At 39.0% G+C, this 20,914-nt stretch overlaps 1 protein-coding gene across 1 annotated transcript in view; it reads left to right on the top strand.

Moving 5' to 3' along the window:
• Positions 1-20,914, top strand: part of fndc3ba (fibronectin type III domain containing 3Ba) — a 161,805-nt gene that overhangs the window by 94,296 nt on the left and 46,595 nt on the right. The window contains exons 5-7 of the mRNA XM_079819095.1: positions 1,638-1,869; positions 2,893-3,177; positions 16,508-16,566. Coding sequence (XP_079675221.1) covers positions 1,638-1,869; positions 2,893-3,177; positions 16,508-16,566 — 576 coding nt within the window. The remainder of the gene's footprint in view (positions 1-1,637; positions 1,870-2,892; positions 3,178-16,507; positions 16,567-20,914) is intronic.

The following is a 20,914-nucleotide window of genomic DNA, read 5'->3' as shown; positions in this document are numbered from 1 at the left end:
CTACATTCTTGCAAGTAAATACATAAGACGTACAAAATCATATTTTAGGATACCTAACATGTCTGTAATATTTGTTTATTTGTCTTGCCTCAAGCTATAATGCAAATTGATTTTCAAATTTGCAGATTCATCTATGGTAGCTTGATATTATAATATTGACGATATGTGGTTATTACCTACCACTCAAACATTGAATTGAAGTATCATATAGATTCCGTAAAACGGGAACCAATAGACTAGGCTACTATAATGACGCTGGCTTGTAAAGGCCCGGGTATACTTCGGCCGTCCGCGTTCGCGCACCGCCCGCATGACGTAATTTTCGTCATTCGGAGGGCTCGCGGCCGGCCGCACACCCCGTCCGCGCGCAGCCCAAATTTTCAGACCGCGCGGACGGTCCGCGTGCAACAGCGCATGCGCCAGCAGTACAGAAGAGTCCACTAGGTGGCAATACACACAGTATTGAGCACAGTGTTCAGCCGTCGAAGAAGAGTGTGCAAAGACCGGTTTAAAAACAACACGCTTGGGAAAAAAAGAGAGAATTTGATTCTTCAGTGTTTCTTCCAAACTATGTTGCAATGGTGGATCCACTACATTTCTTCTCCGATCATGCCCAGCAAATGTCCCTTTGATGACAGGACTCAGTGCTGCCCTCCGATGTCTGGTAGAGGAGCATAGACACTTTTTTACTGCGCATGTGTCGAACGCGATCCTCCGCGCGCATCCGTTGTGTAGTATACTTTAAAAGACGCGCGGACAGGGCTGCGCGCGTGACTCGTCCGGGCGCGGTAAGTGAAGTATACCCGGGCCTTAAACGTGAGCATCGCGATCATTTGGCGTTTGAAAAAAATAAAACCCATGAAATTATATTCATATGACATGCTGAAACATGTGCCACTGTACCTGGGATGAAGGCATTTCACACGCGACGCAAGCAGAACACCTGCATGTGAACTCCGGCAGTGTTCAGGGCTATCATAGTTGTATCATGTCAACAAATGCACGTGCGATGCATCCACTGATGTAAGATGACAAGAGTTTACGACAGTAGTAGAGGACAATACTGTTTCCCAACTGTAGGGGGACCCCGAGAGCAAAACCTACTTAGTGCTGCTTTAAAAAACTTAAATAGTATGTCTGATTCTAAAACAACACTGACCCACTCTCAGCTCACATTCCTCATCCTCAGTCAGTCTGATGTCTCTCATAGACATCCATAATGAAACGATGTCTCTCACCGTGTGCTCAACATCTGAATGCACAGCAAGCCTGAACTTGATCTAAGCTTCGCTGATCACTCTTGACACCCTCTTTCTCACACTGCTGTCTGCTTATTGATAGACCTGTCAAACAGGCTGTCATACACACACACGTAAACACACTCTCAGGGTCAGCAGGTCAGACAGATGGAGTAGTGTTCAAGTATTGAAGAGGATTTTACAATATAATGCAGTATATTCCTGACACTTAGTATTATAAATTAATAATGCTTGTTATTATTTTTTCATGATATTTCATTGATATTTCAGGTCCTTGCATACAATATTTTTTTTTTTTCAAGCTTGAAATGTCAAGGAATTTTAAAATGGGAAATGCATTAAAATGGAAGAAAAAATCTTGTTTGTTTCTCACTAAAGGTGCTGGAGGACAACACAGGGGTCCGGAGAGTGGTAGTCACCCCTCAGTCTCCAGAATGCTATCCTCCTAGCTATTCTCCAGCCATCTCTCCAACTCATCACTTACCTCCATACATGGCCCCACCACCCTTTATTCCCAACTCACACACGGCCTTCTACCCACCCGTCAGCCCAGGGGACATTCCCCCCCACCAGTACTACCATCATCATATCCCGCCTATGTACAATGAAGGTAGGAGTGCATATGCACAACTGTGCACAGCTTACTCTCCTCTTATTCTGGTATTGTCCCAATACCAAGTGAAATCTCATGATATTTAAGTTCCACAGCCAAAACTGATAAGCTTTGTCCATACTCAAAAAAAGAAAGAAAGTACCATGTGTTAACTTGTTACGAAGCCCCTAAAAGCAGGGGGTTCTCAACTACTCTGTAAAGTTTAGCTCCAACCCTGTTCAGGTGTGTTTGATTTAGGGTTGGAGCTGAACTCTGCAAGAGAGTGTATCTCGAGGGCCAGAGTTCAGAACCCCTGCCCTAAATAGACATGTGGTGGTTAAAAAATTAGATGGGATAAAAAATTATATTTCAATGCACTCTATCGCAAAACCTTTGCACTCCACCAACAAACTTGAGATTGAAAGGATCGTTTACAATTTTTGGGGGTGGAACGCAACACTTTTGCTAGAGAACGCAAATCAAATATAATTTTTCATCCCATCTCATATTTTTTCCATCACCATGTCCCCTTAGGTACCTTTTCAATGTTTTTGTAAGTGTATTGCTGCATTCCATTTACCTTGGAAGAGATATATCAGTGCTGGGAATGACATCACACCTGAGTTGACCAAATTCCGGTACAAAGGTCAGAAAACTAAGATGGATGCGTCCAGGCAAACCTTTTTTGTGCTTGTTTTTCAGAATTCAAACGCATAAAAAAAGTGTTATTTTGCACAGATAATGCTGAAGTATCATGTCCACAAATAGAGGTTGCATAGTACTGTGTGCACCACTGAGACAGGCAAACAGAAGTGCTAATAAACTATATATTATACTGTTGATGCACTGAGAAGCAATATTGTATTCTGAAGTCAGAGCTGTTCCCAGTCGCAACTCCAACTTTAGGGGTGTTGCAGTTAAATATTCTTACTAGAGACTAGGAATTTCCAACTTCCGAGGACAAATGGAACGCACCACAATTTTTCCTATTTCCAATTTATATGCCAGTGTCATGGTTGAATGATTGTTTTGTTGCCACAGAGATCATTCCTGTGTATGGGATGAACTACCTTGGGCGGGATGAGCCATACAAACCGCCACCAAAGAAGATGAAGGACAGACTAGAGCGTCAGAATCGCCTCAACAGCCCTCCCTCCATCTACAAGAGCAATGTGGGCTGCAACAACATGTACAATGGCTATGGCAAGGTCCACGGAAGTCTTGGCGGTGGTGGAGGAGGAGGAGGAGGAGGAAGCAGTCCTGGAGCTAAAAAAACAACCCGTGGAGCTCGGAGTAGCCCCAGATCCAGCGAGCCAGACTTACAAGGTAAAAACCTTTGTCCAGTCAACAGGTCATTAACAAGTTTGGGATTAGTAAGAATTTATTTTATTTTTATTGAAAAATTTATCGAAAATTGACTTCAAATGCTGTTCTTTTGAACTTTCTATTTATCCAAGAATCTGGAAAAAATGCAACAAGGTTTCCATAAAATTTTTAAGCAGCACAACTTTTTTCAACATTAATAATAATAATAAGAAATGTTTCCTGAGCAGCAAATCAGCATATTAGAATGATTTCTGAAGGATCACGTGACACTGAAGACTGGAGTATTGATGCTGAATATCCAGCTTTACCGTCACAGGAATAAATACATTTTAAAATAAATTGAAAAACAATTATTATTATTATAAACAATAATTATTTTAAATTATAATATTTCACAGTATTACTGTTTTTACTATATTTTGGGTCAAATAAATGTAGCCTTGGTGAGCAGAAGAAAAATTTAACTGACCCCAAACTTTTGTGTATGAAATAAATAATATTGCAAATATATTTAATTTTTATTTATAACTTGAATATTATTTATTTAATAAAAAAATAGGTCAATATAAAGTTTTTTCTTTCATAATGCTTGGTGAGCAGAAGAAAAATTTTGCTGACCCCAAACTTTTGTGTATAAAATAAATAATATTACAAATAATATATTACATTTTTATTATAACTTGAATATTATTTATTTAATAAAAAAAATAAATCAATAAAACAATTTTTATTTCATAATGTAAAGCAAATAAGGTACTTGGAATTTTAAGAGTCGGAGCAGAGTGAGATGGTTACGTGTGCCAAAAATTCTCTGCAACGTTTACACAAGACATTATAGATGTTATTGTGGTTACATTAAATCATCTTGTACATGGTTAGAATATTTAGCCTCTGATGTTTCACGGCTTCCATTAGACATCTGTAATGCATGTTTCCCTCAGTCTGCCCACAAAGTTTTTCACTCTCCTCTTAAAGAAAAAAGAGATAAGTGTATCAATAGAGGTAAAGGGGGTCGTCATGCTGCGGAAACTGCATAGCTGGGAATCGCCAAGGTGCTATCATTTTTCCAGCACCCACAATGTGGCCCTTGTATCTCAGGTTGGGCCTCTGCTGAAAGGCAGCCCACATACCTGTGGAGTCACATTCTCCCAATGAAGGGGTCCTTTGAGCATGGCCACCGATCCTCACCAATTCCACATGTGCCTTATCAGGCCCCCTGCGGTGGCGATGGGAGAAGAGCTCCATTTAAGATGTGTTCACATGCCGCTTTTCTGCTCTCAAGAACATTTTCTTAACATAAACATTTTTCAGAGCATACATTCATAACGGTTTTAAATTATTTAAACACATGCCTGCACTCCAGAAGGTCGTTGTTTTTTTCTGCACTGTCTTCTGCCAAATTATTTTCTTTTTTGTTCTCTCAGCCTTTAGTGTCCTTGAAGTTTTAGCTTTAAATTATGTATGTGCCACTGATCCCAGGTGTTTCGTCAGTGCATGGACATTTGAAAGTGCTGACAAGTGGGGCAAAGGGAATGACCTCTTCATTTATTTGGTCTGCTAAAAAGGTTTTGTTCCTCTGAGAAAAAAAAAACATTCCACATTCAATGATTTGTCTGTGTATATTAGGTTAAAGGCCTAACATGTAGCATTATATGCAGGTGTTGTAAGACTTGACTCATTGCGCACTGACATCATGGAAACGTGAATTGTCTGCTGCAAGCTCAAGCCGCCCGTCCTTTGATCAGCTAACGATAGGCCTTCACAGTCTTAACAAGCTAGGAAAGTGCTCATACATCCATATGGTGTATCTGTTACTCACACTTGGAGTATCTTCGGGATCAAAGGCGACTGGCAGAATTCCCAGCAGATAAGACTGCCTGTGAAGCTACTACTCAAAAACTTTGGCTGTTGGCTCACTTCATACATGATAGTTAGATGATTATGTTTGTGATGGTTATTTTGTCGCACATATTTAAAAACTGGGGGAAAAAACATGAGATTTTAAAATTATCCGGTGTTTATCCAGTTGTGACGTCAAAATGGAAGCAGATGTGAATTAGGTGTTAAACGAAATTGGAACAATGAGCATGAGAAATTTGTGATAAGGAACTGATTATGATACAATAAAATGTTATAGTTCACCCAAAAATGATGCACATGTACACTTGGCATGTTTGGTTCGATTAAAATGAACCCTGGTGTGATTGCTCTGTTTGTGCGGTTCATTTAAATAAGTGTGAACTCTACCATCCGAACCCTGGTGGGCACCAAAGACGCAGACCAAGACCATGAAAAGATTGGTCTCAGTCAGCTTTCAAATGAACTCTGGTGCGGTTTGAATGAAATATGAACGCAACATAGACCAAAAACATGTAAACAAACCAAAAACGGGGCATGATGTCGCAAGATGCAACCTTAAAATGGACAGAATGCTCAAGCATACCGTTTTTTTCTCGTCATGGTCACGATGTTGCCCATCACAGGCATCAGAACCTCCTCGCAGCAGATATTAGTTTTTTAGTATGTGATGGAGGGTTTCGTGCTGCTGTTTTGACTCCTTTACACATTTTATAAGATCTTCATGAGTTGCCAGCTCCATCATATACCATCATATGTACGCACATACAGCGAGCAGGATATTCGAAAAGTCGCAAAATATACCTCGTAAAAGCAGTTTTTTGTTGTTTTGTGTCTTTAGGTTTGGTGTTAAAAATTACAATGTTAACGCCAAGTGAACCAGGACTAAATGTTTTTTGTTTTGTTTTTGTTTTTTGGTCCAGACGAAAAATCAACCAAGAAAAAGAACCGAACAAGTTTGAACACAAACTTACTCACCCACATGTCATTCTGTATTACTTTCTTTTGTTTGTGGAACACAAAAGATGATATTTTTATGAAATGGAGTGTTTTTGAAAAAAAAATTGGACCATATAGACCTTATTCAGAGCAGCACCATGACAGGTATTAAAGGTCCCATGGCATGGCCTTTTTCTATTATTTTATAATGTTTCCTGAGGTGTACTTATATTGTTAGTATGACTTTTACATCATAAAATGTCATAATTTAGAAATAAAAGGCATTTTTTCTATACTGCTGTTTGCCCTGTGGCTGACTGCCCTGCTTCAAGAGGCGTGTCTGCTGTGAGACTTCAGTAAAAACGCCCACTGTTGTGATTGGCTGACATCTTTGCATTTTAAATGAGCGGAGGGGGCGTGGTTTAACGAGGTCTACGAGGCACGAGCAGGCACGAGCTGCTGCCAGAGAGACGGATGGACCGGAGTTCACTTCACATCAGTTCTCAGCATGTCTGAACTGTTGTAGTTACAGCATATACTTCTGGTTATTAGTCTATTTCTAGTCGGAGGGACTGTCACTCATGTCAGAAAGTTAGTAACTTGAGTAAATTATGGATCAGCGCTGACTGGAGACGCGAACCGTTTAGAACGATTCAGTCCGATTTGGTGAACTGATTCGGTTCACTAAAAAGAACCGGTTCAAAAGAAAGATCGTTCGCGAACCGGACATCACGGAGACGGAGCCCAGCGATTGCTAACAAAGTTATTTATAGTAACTACTGAGTTATGAGAGCGCTGTCAGTCAGCGCGAGTTTATTGTGTTTGTATTTGAGAGTTCTGAATAAACACGAGTCCCAGTCACACCGAGTCCGTCTTCATCTTTATTACCAACTTTGTAACACATGCAAAGTACCATTACAGCTGTCGAGATGAACGAGTTAAAAGTAAGTGTTGATAATAGCATTATTTTTAAAATAAAATAAAAGCGTCAGTGACGCGCGTTGAGTACACCGCGCAAACAAAGACACAACAGCAGTAATCGAATGTAATCCAGTTTATTGTGGGGCTAGGCTGGCTAGCCCGAATATGCTCACGCTTACCCCCCTTCTGCTTAATCTCACGCCGCGTTTGGTGCCTCCGCTGTGGGCCAGATGCAGTACTGGGGGTCGGGGATGTTGAAGGCCACCAGCCAGTGCAGCCCGAGCTTCGGCGTGTGTGAGGCCGATGTTGAGCAGAAACGACTGTATGCACATTTTAGAACCGATAGACGCGACGAGGACGTACAAAAACACTGACTCACAAGATAGAAAACACGAAAACACCGTTCTGTCGGGAGAGAGAGAAGCCGCATTGTGTGCACGAATAATAAATAATTAGCTACACATCAGAAATCACTGATCACAGATCAGAAGGAACTGAAAAAAGACTTCTGTTTTCATTTGTACATCCAAACACTGAGAAACTGCCAGCATTCACTCGTTCACAACCCATGATCTCGCGAGCGCTTGCATGGGCGTGCCAGATTCTCTGGGTGGAGGAAAGGGAGGTAACCGTTCCTGCTTGGACGTCAAACCAGGAGACTTCAGGATTGGCTAGTGTGGCCTGTCATTTTCTCAAAGGCAGAGAAAGACTCGGGTTTACACCGATCAACATTTCTATCCACTTGGGGACAATATTCAGGCTAGGGGAACTCATATTAATGTTGAAAAACCTCATAAAATGGAAATTTCATGCCATGGGACCTTTAAAGTTAGGCTGTGAGGGATAGACTTGTGGTGTTTTCAATGGTATGTAAATGAGCTCCTAGATCACTTTTCATTTTCTACAGCTCATATTGTCAAAAGTTTTTTTTGTCTGCTGAAATTTCTTGGAAAGATATATTTGCAGTGTTTCATTAATCCAAAAACACATTAAATAACAGTACAACCCCAATGAAAAGAAGGGATGAGGGAAAAGGGTATGTCTATCCCTCACAGCCTCTCTTTCATTCCTGTTCAAATCAAAGAGGGTGTTCCTGTAAATAAGGTCTGTTGAATTTGTATTGACAAACAGTTCAACATTCAAAATATCATCTTTTATGTTCCACAGAAAAAATTGTCATACAGAGTTGTAATGACCTGAGGCTCAGACTTCTTATTTTTGGGTGAACTATCCCTTTAAAGCATGCAAATGACGTTACGTAACATTGTTGGGTTATCAAACATAATGTGGTGAAAAATCCTGCATGCAAATGCACTCAGTGTTGGCCAACCAGATGAGTGTTTTGGAGATCAAGCGCTGGGGTCAAGTCTCAAGATATACAGCTTGCTGCCTTCCTCTGTGGTGTCGACTGAATGGTTGATGAAGTATAGAAAACAAACTTGAGGCTTCTAGCTCACGTCACTTACTGAGGGCTACAGCCATCTGGGCCTCACTGCAGCCTTGCTCCTAGGCATAAATCATCATGACCACATATGCAGACTACTTGGCTCCCCAGATCATGCCGGAGATCAGGTTAAGGATTTTTTCTTTTTGAGAGGTAGCTGCAATAGTATAATCAAACTCTCAAGACTAAATAAGAACAAAAAAAAGAGAAATGAAGGGATTGAGAGAGAGAGAGAGAGACTGACAACAAAAGGGCAGACATTCCAGCTGTCGAAATACTTTGTTGTTGGCATAGCAGCTTGAAGATCCAGGCCTCGCTTCCAGACACAACTGGAGCTATGAAAACAACTCGACTTGTTCTCTCTCAGCACCTCGTCTGGACAGTCTTTGCTCCGAATGGGTACAAACACGCTCGCCTCCGCTCATGAAGCTTGATTACACAACGCAGGACACCATCAGCTCCTTAGTTCCTAAGCTGCAAGGATATTTGTGCTTTTTACCGCTCCACCCTCAATAACTAGATTAGGCCGGGGCTAAGCCTGTGTGCAGAGGAATACTGGCCACTAGATTAACCTTCTCATAGTCTCAGGCTTGCAGCACTTCAACCTTAACTCCTTTCTATCTCCAGCTCTCCTGTGTGTTTGCATGGACTCAAGCAGAAACAGATGTTCACTTCTGCTCCTCTTTGGCACTGTGCATTTCCTCCAGCCACGTGCTTTCACTCCGTCATTATCGACCAGAAGCAACAGATGTTAGTTAATCTTGGCTTTGTGTCTTTGCCACAATGGTAACAGTTTCCCACATTCACTCCTCACAACATATGAGTCACTGAGAAAGGTTATGCCCCGAGGTCACTTCGATAACTGCATGCGATGGAGCAATGATGGGTGACGCAACTTGGGGAAACTGAATCAGATGAGAGGGTCGAGGGCAGCTAAGACCTGGTAACCGGATGCCAGCTCTTCAACTAATTAAACATGACCTTTCTATTATCTGCCCGTGCTTATTCTGTCATTTACAGTTGGCACGGCAGAACTCTCACCTATCAGGAGATTCTTACGAGTCTGGGTAGGTTGCTTTTCAAGAAGTTGCCATAGAAGGAACTGAGAACTTGGCCAAAATCAACATTTGCTTACAGCTCTTACAGCTCTTACAGTAACACAATGCACAAACCGCGTCTGTTTCAATGGAAGTGTTTGTCTCTGACAGGGTTATTAGTCTTTTGCTAAGTGTGCCTGTGAAGACAACTCCGAAATAGCTGGAGTTATACTGTGTCATTCTAATCAATATAACTCTATATAATTCAATATAATTCTAATCAAATCTACTTATCATTACTCCATCATGTACACACACACACACAGAGAAAAAAGAAAAGTTGTCAAATGGATATACAACACATATAATATTCAGGGACAATGCAGCAGTGGCTCAAAAGGGCACGTTTTGTCAACTAATCCAAAACTCGCATGGTCCAAAGTCAGCGGGTAATCCTTTTTGTTGAGCCCTGTTACGTTAAGAGCAAAAACGTTAAGATGTAATATAAAATATGCAAATTACTGACTAAATAAAAAGAGTTCAAGTAGGAATAATGTACATTTATGAGATTTTTGTATTCTTTTTCCCGCCCTCCAGCTCCATATACTTCTTATTCAAGTAAACCGAAACATAGACTGGCACCTGTGGAGATTGTGGCACTGGGCGTCCAGAGCAGGTCACCCTGGTTCAGTCGCTCCGCAGCTCTCAGCAGTCTCGTTCCCTCCTCCTCCCTCCTTTCCCCTTTATCCCTACTTTCTAGCCTCTGCCAACTTTCTCCATTCTTTCCAGTTCCCTTCCAGGAAGCGCTGGCCTATCCTTGTGTCCCTTGGCAGTAGTGAGGCCATGCATCTCTGCTGTGAGCGAATGCCACTGAGAGCCCCTCTGGAGATAGCTAGAGAAATTGAGCTAGCACACTAAAGGCAAGAGACTGATGCCAGCTTGGCAGTTGTTGAAAAGCAAGCATCCATTCTGCTGGTGGGGCTGACGGTCTCTGATACTAAAATGAAAGCAAACCATAGTTTATCAGATGTTTACACACTCACGCATATACACACACCTACAGTATTTATCCTACCTACGCTTTTTGTTGAAAATCAAAGAGCAGGTATGAGCAATGCTAATGTCTTGAGCTGTCTTCTTGTCCTCATTTCAACCTCTCCAAGGTAGGCTGAGCAGTTTAGTCTGGTGCTAAATGATGTATAGTGGGATAGTGCTGATGTTTAAAATATGTAATCAAATTTTACTCATACAGTATGGTTTTGACTGTATGCTTATTTGTGATAGATAGATAGATAGATACATGTATAGAATATGGGCATGTATATTACACAGTTCATGTCTGTCTTGAGCAAGATTGGCTGTGTCAGTTGTTTGTGAGAGCGAATGTACTGTGGCAGTGGTTCTCAGGGAGGCACAGGTTTGTGTGAGAGCAGGATTAGACAGCCAGCTGTTGAGCAGATGGAATGTGTGCTATGCGGAGATGAGAACGATTGGGAGCCTGCAACTCTTTCTCTCTTCCTCCCACACTCCCTCCTACTTCACAACCTGTTATTAGGGACTTTTTTTCTGCAGAAATGTGTATGATGAAGATTTATTTAAGTTTTATTTGATCACCTGGCAATATACTCTTTCCTGTTGTGCCTTACTGCATTATGTTAAAACAGATATTGCTTTTGTGTATTACAAAGTGCTTAAAAAAGAAAGTGCCAACTTTGATTTCGTAGCTGTTAGTATAGCCGCAACCTCAGTTTGTCTTTCCTAATGATTTTTCGGTTGACTAAGCATTCCGCTGTCATTTTTCTAATTTTTGTATGGACTCACAGCACCTCTCTGGTCCTGTAGGCTGTGTGTGTGTGTGTGTGTGTGTGTGTGTAACGACCGTCACTAATCAAGAATGTGCCGTTTCGTCTCACTCCACCAGGGGGCAGAAATTAGCAGAGTGTGCATGCCTCTGCGCAAAGATGGAGTCCACAAAAGAACCCTTTATTTTCTGGGTGAAGTGCATGAAAAATTCCAGGAGGTTTTAATATAAAAGCAAACAAACAAATCGACCCCGCTAAAAGAATTTGGGACTGTGAAACTTGTTTATGTCTGACTGATCAGCCCTCCTGATAGTAGCAGTCTATCTGTAGCCCTAATTCAGGATGCTAGCTAGAGGATGTGAGCTGTTTTTAAGTGCCTGTAGCGGCGCTACGGTGCTCCAGCACTCGCACACATTCACAAACGCACGCACAGACATGTGGGTGTAGTTACTGGCCTGACCGTTTGGCGTCTGTAGCACTGTGGGTGTTCTTGGAGACTTTTTTCCAATAGTCTGCAAATTCAGTTTTGGATGTTTACCTAGCACCTCCTTATATACACATGCACGCTCATTCACATAGAGCTAAACACCCAAACACTCCACTCACACTGCAGCTCTAGACCTCTGTCATTTTTTTTAAAAACGCTTCCTAAAGTCCAGAGAGAGATTTCCATGTTGGTTTAAAGAGTCTTGTAGGGTCAAGTTTGAGCTTTTTCATGACTCAAAGCATAGCCTTTATAATCTTTGACCTTCAGCTTATTAACTATGTACGTGGTCCCTTGGCAATGCTATACAGTTGGTAAGGTTTTTAGAATGTTTGTATTTGGTTGATTGGGTATTACGGTTGCAAGAGTTCAAGATTTGGCTGGTTAGCTGGTCCGACAGTTAAAAAAAACCTGATTATAGCATGGCTGTTTTTGGCAACTCTTCTCAGCAAGCAGACGCTAATTTTAAACTTATAGTTAAGGCTTGGGTCAAATGTTTCTCTTTCTCCCTCTATCACATTGTCTTTCCTCTCATTCTGTCCCTTCCATGTTGCTGGTTATATTCACTTCAGCCCTTATTTTCACATTCCATCCCCTTTTTATTTTCTGTTCTCCCATCTTTGACCTTGGCCTATAATTGAAGGCAGAAACTCCTCTCCACCCCAGATATCCAGAGAGACACAAGAAAGAAAAGTAGGAAATTAACTTTTTTTTTTAGCATGTTGCAGAATAGAATTAAAACGACTCTACTTTTAAAATGAGAGGTGTTTGTTTCTTTCCTCCTCTTCTATCATCTTCACTTCCTCTATTTATTTTCATTTATATATTGTGAAGCAGCAGTTATTCAGAACGTGGCAGGAGGGCGAGACAAAGGGAATGGTTAGCCTCAACCGTCCGCTCCCTATGGAGACAAAATGCGTGAGAAACAGACGTGAAGCTTTGGAAACTTGAGTGTTGTGCTTGGAAGCATCAAAACAAAAAGAGGTTCCCTTAGAGGACTGGAGCAGAACGAGAGGAGAGGATGGACACACTGGAAGTGGCCTTGATGGCTAGTTTGAGTCAGCAGAGATGACTTGTAGACCCCATGACCCTAGTTTCTTTCCTGTCTTGATGTATTCCCTTTTGAAATAGGAAGGTTCAGTAGGACATATTGACATCCATTATTCCTTTTTTTAAATAAATGGCCATTAGTTATGTTACAGCTATGCACCATGAGCTGCTACTTGCCGGTTGTATTAGAGGGAGCGACACGAAAAAAATCTGTGTAGTGTAGAAATTTTGTGAACTTTTAGCATATTGATGATCTCAAAGTTGACATATCTCCATATGACCATGTGTTTTTACTGATCGAATAGTTATCTGATTTGTTAAACCGGTTCCATTTATACTTGGCCACATAAATGTGTCTCAGCAAAACAAATATAAATCCGATCTTCAATTCCTACACTATATTAACCCCCTCGAGACGGCAGTCGCGCCAGCGCGATCGGCTCGGTTTTTTCTTATTAGTGCCAAAGAGACTCAAATAACTCTGTAATTTTTTTTTATCATTCAGGCTTATACATCATTAGAATCTTTTTAAGTTTCAATTTTTTTTGCGTACAGTCCCAATAAAAAAAAATGTTTTGCTTTTTGCAAAATAAAGAAAACAAACATGATGCGCGATCTGCTGCCTCTCTCAAAGACGTTCATTCAGATAGTCTTCAGAAAAGGAACTCTAGCTTAGTGAATACTTGTCTCACAAACATGAGACATATGTCTAAAGAAACGTTGAAATGTCAGCCTCGCATACGGGCTTTGTGAAGAAAAACTGTCTTACAAATTTTAAATCAGTGTAATGTTTTATGTAAATGAGTAGGCTCAATGATTCTCACATCAGTTTAAAGCAAAAACTCTAGGCAAATAAAACCCATTAGTCAAAAGTCTTGTAGACACATATATATTGTGTGTTTTGAGGCCTTAATTTAAAAAAAAAAAAAATTTCTCAAAAACCATGCATAAACATTTTTCTCTCAAATACAAGCATGTACAAACATGTTGCTCACATATTATGGGAGCCCAGTTTACATTTACATTTACATTTACATTTATGCATTTGGCAGACGCTTTTATCCAAAGCGACTTACATTGCATTGAAGGTACACATTTTTACATTTTGTCAGTTCTTGCTTTCCCTGGGAATCGAACCCATGACCTTGGCGTTGCTAGCGCCATGCTCTACTTTTTGAGCTACAGGAAAGCCCTACAGTTTGTGCTGAATACAGTGTAATTACACTTTTGCCATTAATGTGGTTTTAAGCAACTGAAAAAAAAACACAAATGTCAGAGCATGTTCTAAAGGGCCCCAAAACAGCTCAGACTCCTAGGAGTTTACGTCCACGTCAATGAAAGCAACAGATGTGAGCTGCATTTTATTTATCATCAGCTCATTTCAAGATTAAAAACTGCAATAGGAGAGAAAGCGGCATCAGTAGATCATTTAGTCTCACTACTTTTAACGAAGATGATTGTGTGTTGAGCGTCTATGATGACAAACTTTCTCTTAATTGTGGCAGTTTGCCTGTAGGCCTGCTGAAGAGAGACTGAGCAACTCGTCTGTGGCACTAGCGCTGTCATATCTAGCTATACCATGTCATAAAGCCTACAACACCCTCTAACTGATATACATTTACGTGGTTTCAACAACCAGATGCATTTACACTTGTCCAGTTTCATCCAGAATGCATCTCCGATCACCACCTGAAGTGGTTTGAGCGATCGGATTTAAATCCATTTCGAAAGCATTTACACCTGGCCTTTTCACGATCGTATAGCTATCCGATCAGAGAACACGCATGAAGTGACTGGGTGTAAACAGGCCCTAAATTTGTGTGTGAGTGTCTCTACACAATGATGAACCTATCTTTCGTGTTAGGGTGGGTTTAAATGAGCGCTCTAGTAATGCCAAGAGCAAGGCGACCTCATATTCTTCCACATTTGCACAATTACTCATCACTTTTTAGCGATAATTCAATTTGTCACCCACCCACACACACACACGCACAGCTTTAGTAAGGTTTCCATCTCTTGGGGAAGCCTGCGTTCCCTGTGCCTACCTCCTGGGGTCATGTTAAGGTGATTGTGTATGACATCACTGTTGCCATGACTCATGAAGGCCCAGAGGCGCTGTGAACTCCCAGTGTGTTATCTACGCTAGTAATAAATACACACATCAATCATACCCATGTGTAGTGTATTTGGGTGGATGACAAATAATGTGTCTATGAACTTGTTTTTCAGCATCAGGCTAATGTTTCTGACTGTATATAGGGAATTGTATCTTATCAGTGCTATGACAGTATATGGAATAATGGTTATAATCATAATTTCTATATATATATATATATATATATATATATATATATATATCCCAAAACAGTGGTTTCACACCCAAAAAAGTGGTTTTAAGCCAGTTATTTGTATCTTTTGCTGTAGTGTGTCAGTAAGAAATATAAATGTACATTTCCAAACATTCCAATAATTGTAATAATCTAGTGAGATTTGTGTATGCACAACAGCTGTTATGCCCCACACAGAGATCTGATCTCACCATTATCGAGTCCATCTGAGATTACATGAAGAAAGAGAAAAAAATGTCTCCAAGACACTTGAAGAAACCTGCCTGTAAAGCTGCAGTACTGTGAAAAGTTGTGTAAAAATGCTGAAAAACGTGAGAATTCTTTCAAAAATAATCTCATAAATAGACTTTATTTATCATTTAACTTCTATTAACTAAATCAAATAAATATTTGGTGTAACCACCCACTGTGTTTAAAACAGCTTTTGACCAGGAACCTTAATATGTGGCCTTGTTAGGAGATAATCAACAAAATTCGCTTCAACTGTTGACTGGTCATAATGTTCTGGCATCAGTGTGTTATACAGTATATAATTTTACTTGTATAATTTATTAAAATGATTTGACCTTTATGCATTATACCGAGATACCAAGGGTAGGCCACACACAAACTCCCCTGTATGCTCTGATTTACAACGCTAACATCCAGAGTGAAATCGAGCAAGAGGTTATTCCCCAGAAGAGAAGAATCCGCTCATTTGGAGGCTCATGTGGATCCTGTGTGCTTGTGTCTGCTGTGGAAATGATAAATTGGGGGTTAGTGAGAAGTTGCGTGTGCGTGTGTGTGTGTGTAGCCACACAGGCCAATAAAGATTTAAAGGTATTCTGTCAGACTGTCTGTCGCTGATGATCTGGTAGATTAAGTGAGCTAATCCGGCCTTGGGAACATGAGGTAATTGAGCATTTTTTCCATGTGCAGATTTCAAATTGGCATGGGAGTTGCGTACGAGTTATAGACGTGGTTCAGTAGTGAGACATAGAAATGCAAGCTCCCGACAGCTCATGTATCCGCTGTGCCAGCGCTCTTTCAGTGGGGTCTGTGATTATGAAATTTCTATTTTTCAATGCCTTGTTGCGCAAAAAGTATTAACAGAAGACGAAAAACACCTTTTGTTTCTCCTCAAATTCATATTCCATTTTCAAACAAAATTCAGTTTTCTCCTCAAATGTGTTTATTTCTTTGTTTCAGAGAAGTGCATTACCTGAAACGATAAAAAAGATTAGTGGTGGTTACAGGAATAGTTCACCCAATAATAAAAAAAAATAATAATAATTGTCATTTAAGTTGGAACTGTAAAATGATGTGATGAGTAAATGATGACAGAATATTGTTTATTTTTGGGTGAACTGCTCAGTTTCTGACGTAAACCTGCCCCCTGCTGATTGATAACGGAATAACACCCTTTTGTTTTTCTGTTTTTCTCTCTTCTCCCCTTTTCCCGGCTGCAGATCATGATTCAGAAGCAAAGAGAGTTCAGGATGTTCTCTCGGGAATGGAAAAACCACAGGTGGGTCTGGAATATGTTAAAAACCTCAGTATTCAGTGAAGAATACTAATGGTTTTAATGTTATTGGATAAACATGATGTCCTTTAATGGCCAACAGAAAGTACAGCCTGCGAATACAAGTGGGCATAAAAACATGACATGATTAATTAAATTTATGCCAGTAAAAGTCACCAAGATTTTTTTCATATTTGTTTACAATTTCAAACCATTCCAGTTGCCGCCACACAGGGGCAGCATTTTGTTTTGTTTTCATGTTCCACTGTCAAGCGATTCAGGACTAGGTAAACATTTCCATCAAAACAATGTTTTCTGACCAGTGTGTTTGCTCTGTTCTTTACCCATCTGTTCACTCAGCCTGCTGCTCTTGCTGTTGTTTAGTTCAGGAGTGTCTAAGGACACCCTGTCACTTTAAGTGATAATCCATAAGTGAAACTAACCCATAGTCATCAATCATCTGTTCTGTTTTAGTTTGCATGTATTTGTTTGTGTGTGTGATATTTGAACAGCTGTCTCATTTACTCCCTCGGCGTAAGATTAATCCCTCATTATCATAATATTAGTGGCATTAAGGCAGTAAATAAGTTAAAATCAGTTTGTTAACACTGCAAATAAAACAAATAGTGCAGACAGATCATATTTGTATTATATTATTATATTTAATAATAACAAAGGTGCATCTGTCTTCCTATCGGTGTCTAAAAAAACTACATTGTAGTCTGTCTGTATATGGGTCAATGAAAGTCCGAATTCATTATTTTCCTAAAAAATAATTTTAATAAATACATGTTATATATCAAATTGATCTACAATATTTTTAATTGACTTTTTAAGTTGTGGTGTTAAATGTCTGGTGGTGCGACCGTTCGAACGTACAAGCAGAAAACAAAACTGCAATAAAAAGGTTCATTCTCTCAGTAAAATTCTTAATCAAATAGTTTGGCATGATTTTACGGTAAATTCCTTATAAATGAGGGGGGAAAGTGTATCAGTTCCATTTTTCAAAACTATTCTATTACTTAAAAAGCTTTTGTCCAAAAATGTACTTCTCCAAATGTCAGGGAGGGTGACTGACATAAAGATGCCATTTTATGCAATGTTACTTTAAGAAAACCATGTGACAGCATATGACATCACACAGAAGACCCCAGTTTGATGCAGTAACAATGTTAGTCACCCTCACATTAATATTAGATCATTTGACATTTTTGAGTAATGATGAGGTTGATTCAACTTATCATGTCAGGTGGTATGACCCCTGGAAAACTTAGAAAATGTTTTATTATAAATGTGTATATTTGATTAAAAAAATGTATGTATAAACTGAGCATATGGTCAAACATTTGTATAGGTGTTCAAGTTAATGCCTGTTAGATTTGAATTGAGTTTGAAATGTCAGGTGGTGCGACCAGCAAATTTACATTTAAAAGTATCAATTCCCACTGCAATTTCAAAATGAAGTAAGAAATATAACTGTAAACCGTTATATAATGTATACAAATAATTTTTACAGTTAAAAACAAAACATAAAAACTCCTTATGGAAAATTGGGTGTTTGAACACAGAAAAGTGTCCGTTTATATGAATTGGATTAAAAGCGCAATACATAAAGAAATGGAAAGGGAATTTACCATGTGATATGCATTTTAGACACTACAATGATTCATATCTACACGTTTTCAGTAGTGCTAAGTACATTAAATGTATATTATTTTAAATTAACATATGGTCGCACCACCTGACATTTTCTGGGTGGTAAAATCAGAAATCTTGTTTAATAATGAATGAATGCTGTCTTAAAAGCTGTAAAACCATAATGAATCAACACCATACATTTTTTGGACATAGAAATGCATTTTAAAACTCTATTGCTTAAAAGTATTCTTTTTTATCTTAAAAACCTTATTTGTCATTGACCCATATTACATTATAGCAAAACTGACATTTGATCATTGAGTAGTAGTAGTAATACATTCTGCAATACTTTGCCTCTCCTATTATACATTGTTTATAGGACAGAGAAATGCCACTATCGTTAAAACGTTGGGATCAGTACAGGATTTTTTTTTTTTTAAGGCATTAATACTTTTATTCATCAAAAAAATCATCAAAAGTTAGTTTTGAACAGAAATTTTTATTCTTGAAAAAATTCTGAAGAAAATTCTTTAAAATATTTAAAACGCACAAAATATTAAGCAGCACAACTGTCTTCAACATTGATATTAATAAGAACTGTTTCTTAAGCAGCAAATCAGCATATTAGAATGATTTCTGAAGGATCATGCGACACTGAAAATAAAGATTTGTCTCCACAGGGATCATTTACATTTTAAAATATAAAACCATTACTTTTTAATTTCATTAATATTCCACAATAATTCAGTTTGAACTGTTTTTGATCATATGAATGCAGCCTTTGTGAGCATAAGAGATTCCTTTCAAAAACACTGAAAAATCGTACTGACCCCACAGTTTTGAACGATAGTGTGTACTTGCGAAATATACCTGCAGCTCCATGAATGGGAGAAAATGTAGCATGCAGGAGTACAGAGGGAATACATCCTGATGGATGCAGGCAGGAGGGCGGAAAACATCTGTGGCTCAATGAGACCCAAGATGAGGCTTTCTGGAGGGATGTGCAGGTTTGGAAGTAATTTACTTCAATTTGCCCTCATCCTCTTCTTTGCAGCAGCCTATAATGGAGCTGCCTTTCTTGTTCAGTTTCTTCATGAACTTAGAAATGAGTCTCACAGAGTAAAAATGCACTGGGCCAAGTCCTTTGTATGGCTGAAGTTTAGTGGCAAGTGGTGTTCAAGCTCTCCAACTTCTCATTATGGTTGATGCAGCCCAGGATATCGGTCATGGTCCAAAGAAATGCTGCATTACGATATTTACAATACAATTTTTACAAGTATAAGCATATTATTGTAAATTATTAATCATAATTTACTTTGACCAGTTGGTGGCACTGCACTCAAACATACTTTACCCCAAGTCATATACTAAATTTCACTTAAGTGTATCAAATCTTTGCCAGGACAGAGCATCACTTCCTGTTTGATGTCCTTGCCATGAACTTTGAGTCACATTTTTTAAATAATGGATACACACATGCATACATATGTGCATACACACACTATCTTTCAAACGTTTGGGGTCAGTTTTTTCTAAAGAATTTAATACGTTTATTCAGAAAGGATGCATTCAATTTCTATTTCAGATAAATACTGTGCTTTTGAACTTTCTATTCATCAAAGAATCCTTTAAAAAATGTTTTACACAACTGTTTTCAACATTGATCATAATCATAAATGTTTCTTGAGCAGCAAATCATAATATTAGAATGATTTCTGAAGGATCATGTGACACTGAAGACTGGAGTTATGATGCTGAAAATCACAGAAATAAGTTATATTTTCAAATATATTCAAATAGAAAACAGTTATTTTACATTTCAATAATATTTCACTGTTTAATATTTCAATATTACTGTGTTTTTTGTATTTTTAGACTTCTTCTGAAAACATTAACAATATTAACGATCAAAAACTTTTGAACGGCAGTGTAGGTCTCTGAGATTTTCACTTTGGTAAAAGTGTTAAAGTGTGTATCTCTGTGAGAAAGCAGAGTTTAATGGCAGCCGGTTTGTTGAGAACATATTGCTTTAGCTTCAGAAGTGCCAGTGGCAATGCTAGCTGTGCACATCCGAGAGCAACAACCATAGCTTTTCCACAGATATACTTTCACCTGCAGTTACTCTTGCCGCAGGACAGATTGCGTTCGAGAGGGGAATGGTGAGCTGTTTGGTTCTGGCATTAGATTGCTTCTGCCTGACTGAGGGTAGAGTGAGCCATCTACACATCATTCCTGTCAGTGCTGTACCCTTATACACAGTGTTACACTGAATGACCTGTTAACAGAGGAGTTATAACCACTCTGCTTCTTTCCATTTATACTTTAATTTCTGTGTTTGACATATAAATAGTTGTTTTTGCAGAGCTATAGAGTGGTTCAGATTGCAGGCCTAAAGTTGATGGGAATTGGTATCACCCATTTGTTCCCAGGCTGGGTTTTTAGTAGAGCAAATTTTACAGTCTGTGGTTAAAAGTTGAGGAAATGTACGTTGTACAAAGTTGTACAAAGTCATACAAACATTAAAGTCCTTGTAAGTCATTTTTTACCTAGCCATGTTTTTTCTTTTTGTTTATTGGTTGATACTTTTTTTTTTTTTTTTTTTGCAAGGCTATAATCAAATTCATAGTTTTATTAATACATTAATAGTTTCACTCTAACTCTATGCTAAACTCATAATGAAATGACAATCCCACAAACTCATCAAAATGACTTGCTC

The sequence above is a fragment of the Gobio gobio genome, assembly GCF_949357685.1.
Source record: "Gobio gobio genome assembly, chromosome: 6".
In the NCBI taxonomy this organism is placed as follows: domain Eukaryota; kingdom Metazoa; phylum Chordata; class Actinopteri; order Cypriniformes; family Gobionidae; genus Gobio; species Gobio gobio.
This window is presented reverse-complemented; position numbering and strand designations above follow the sequence as displayed.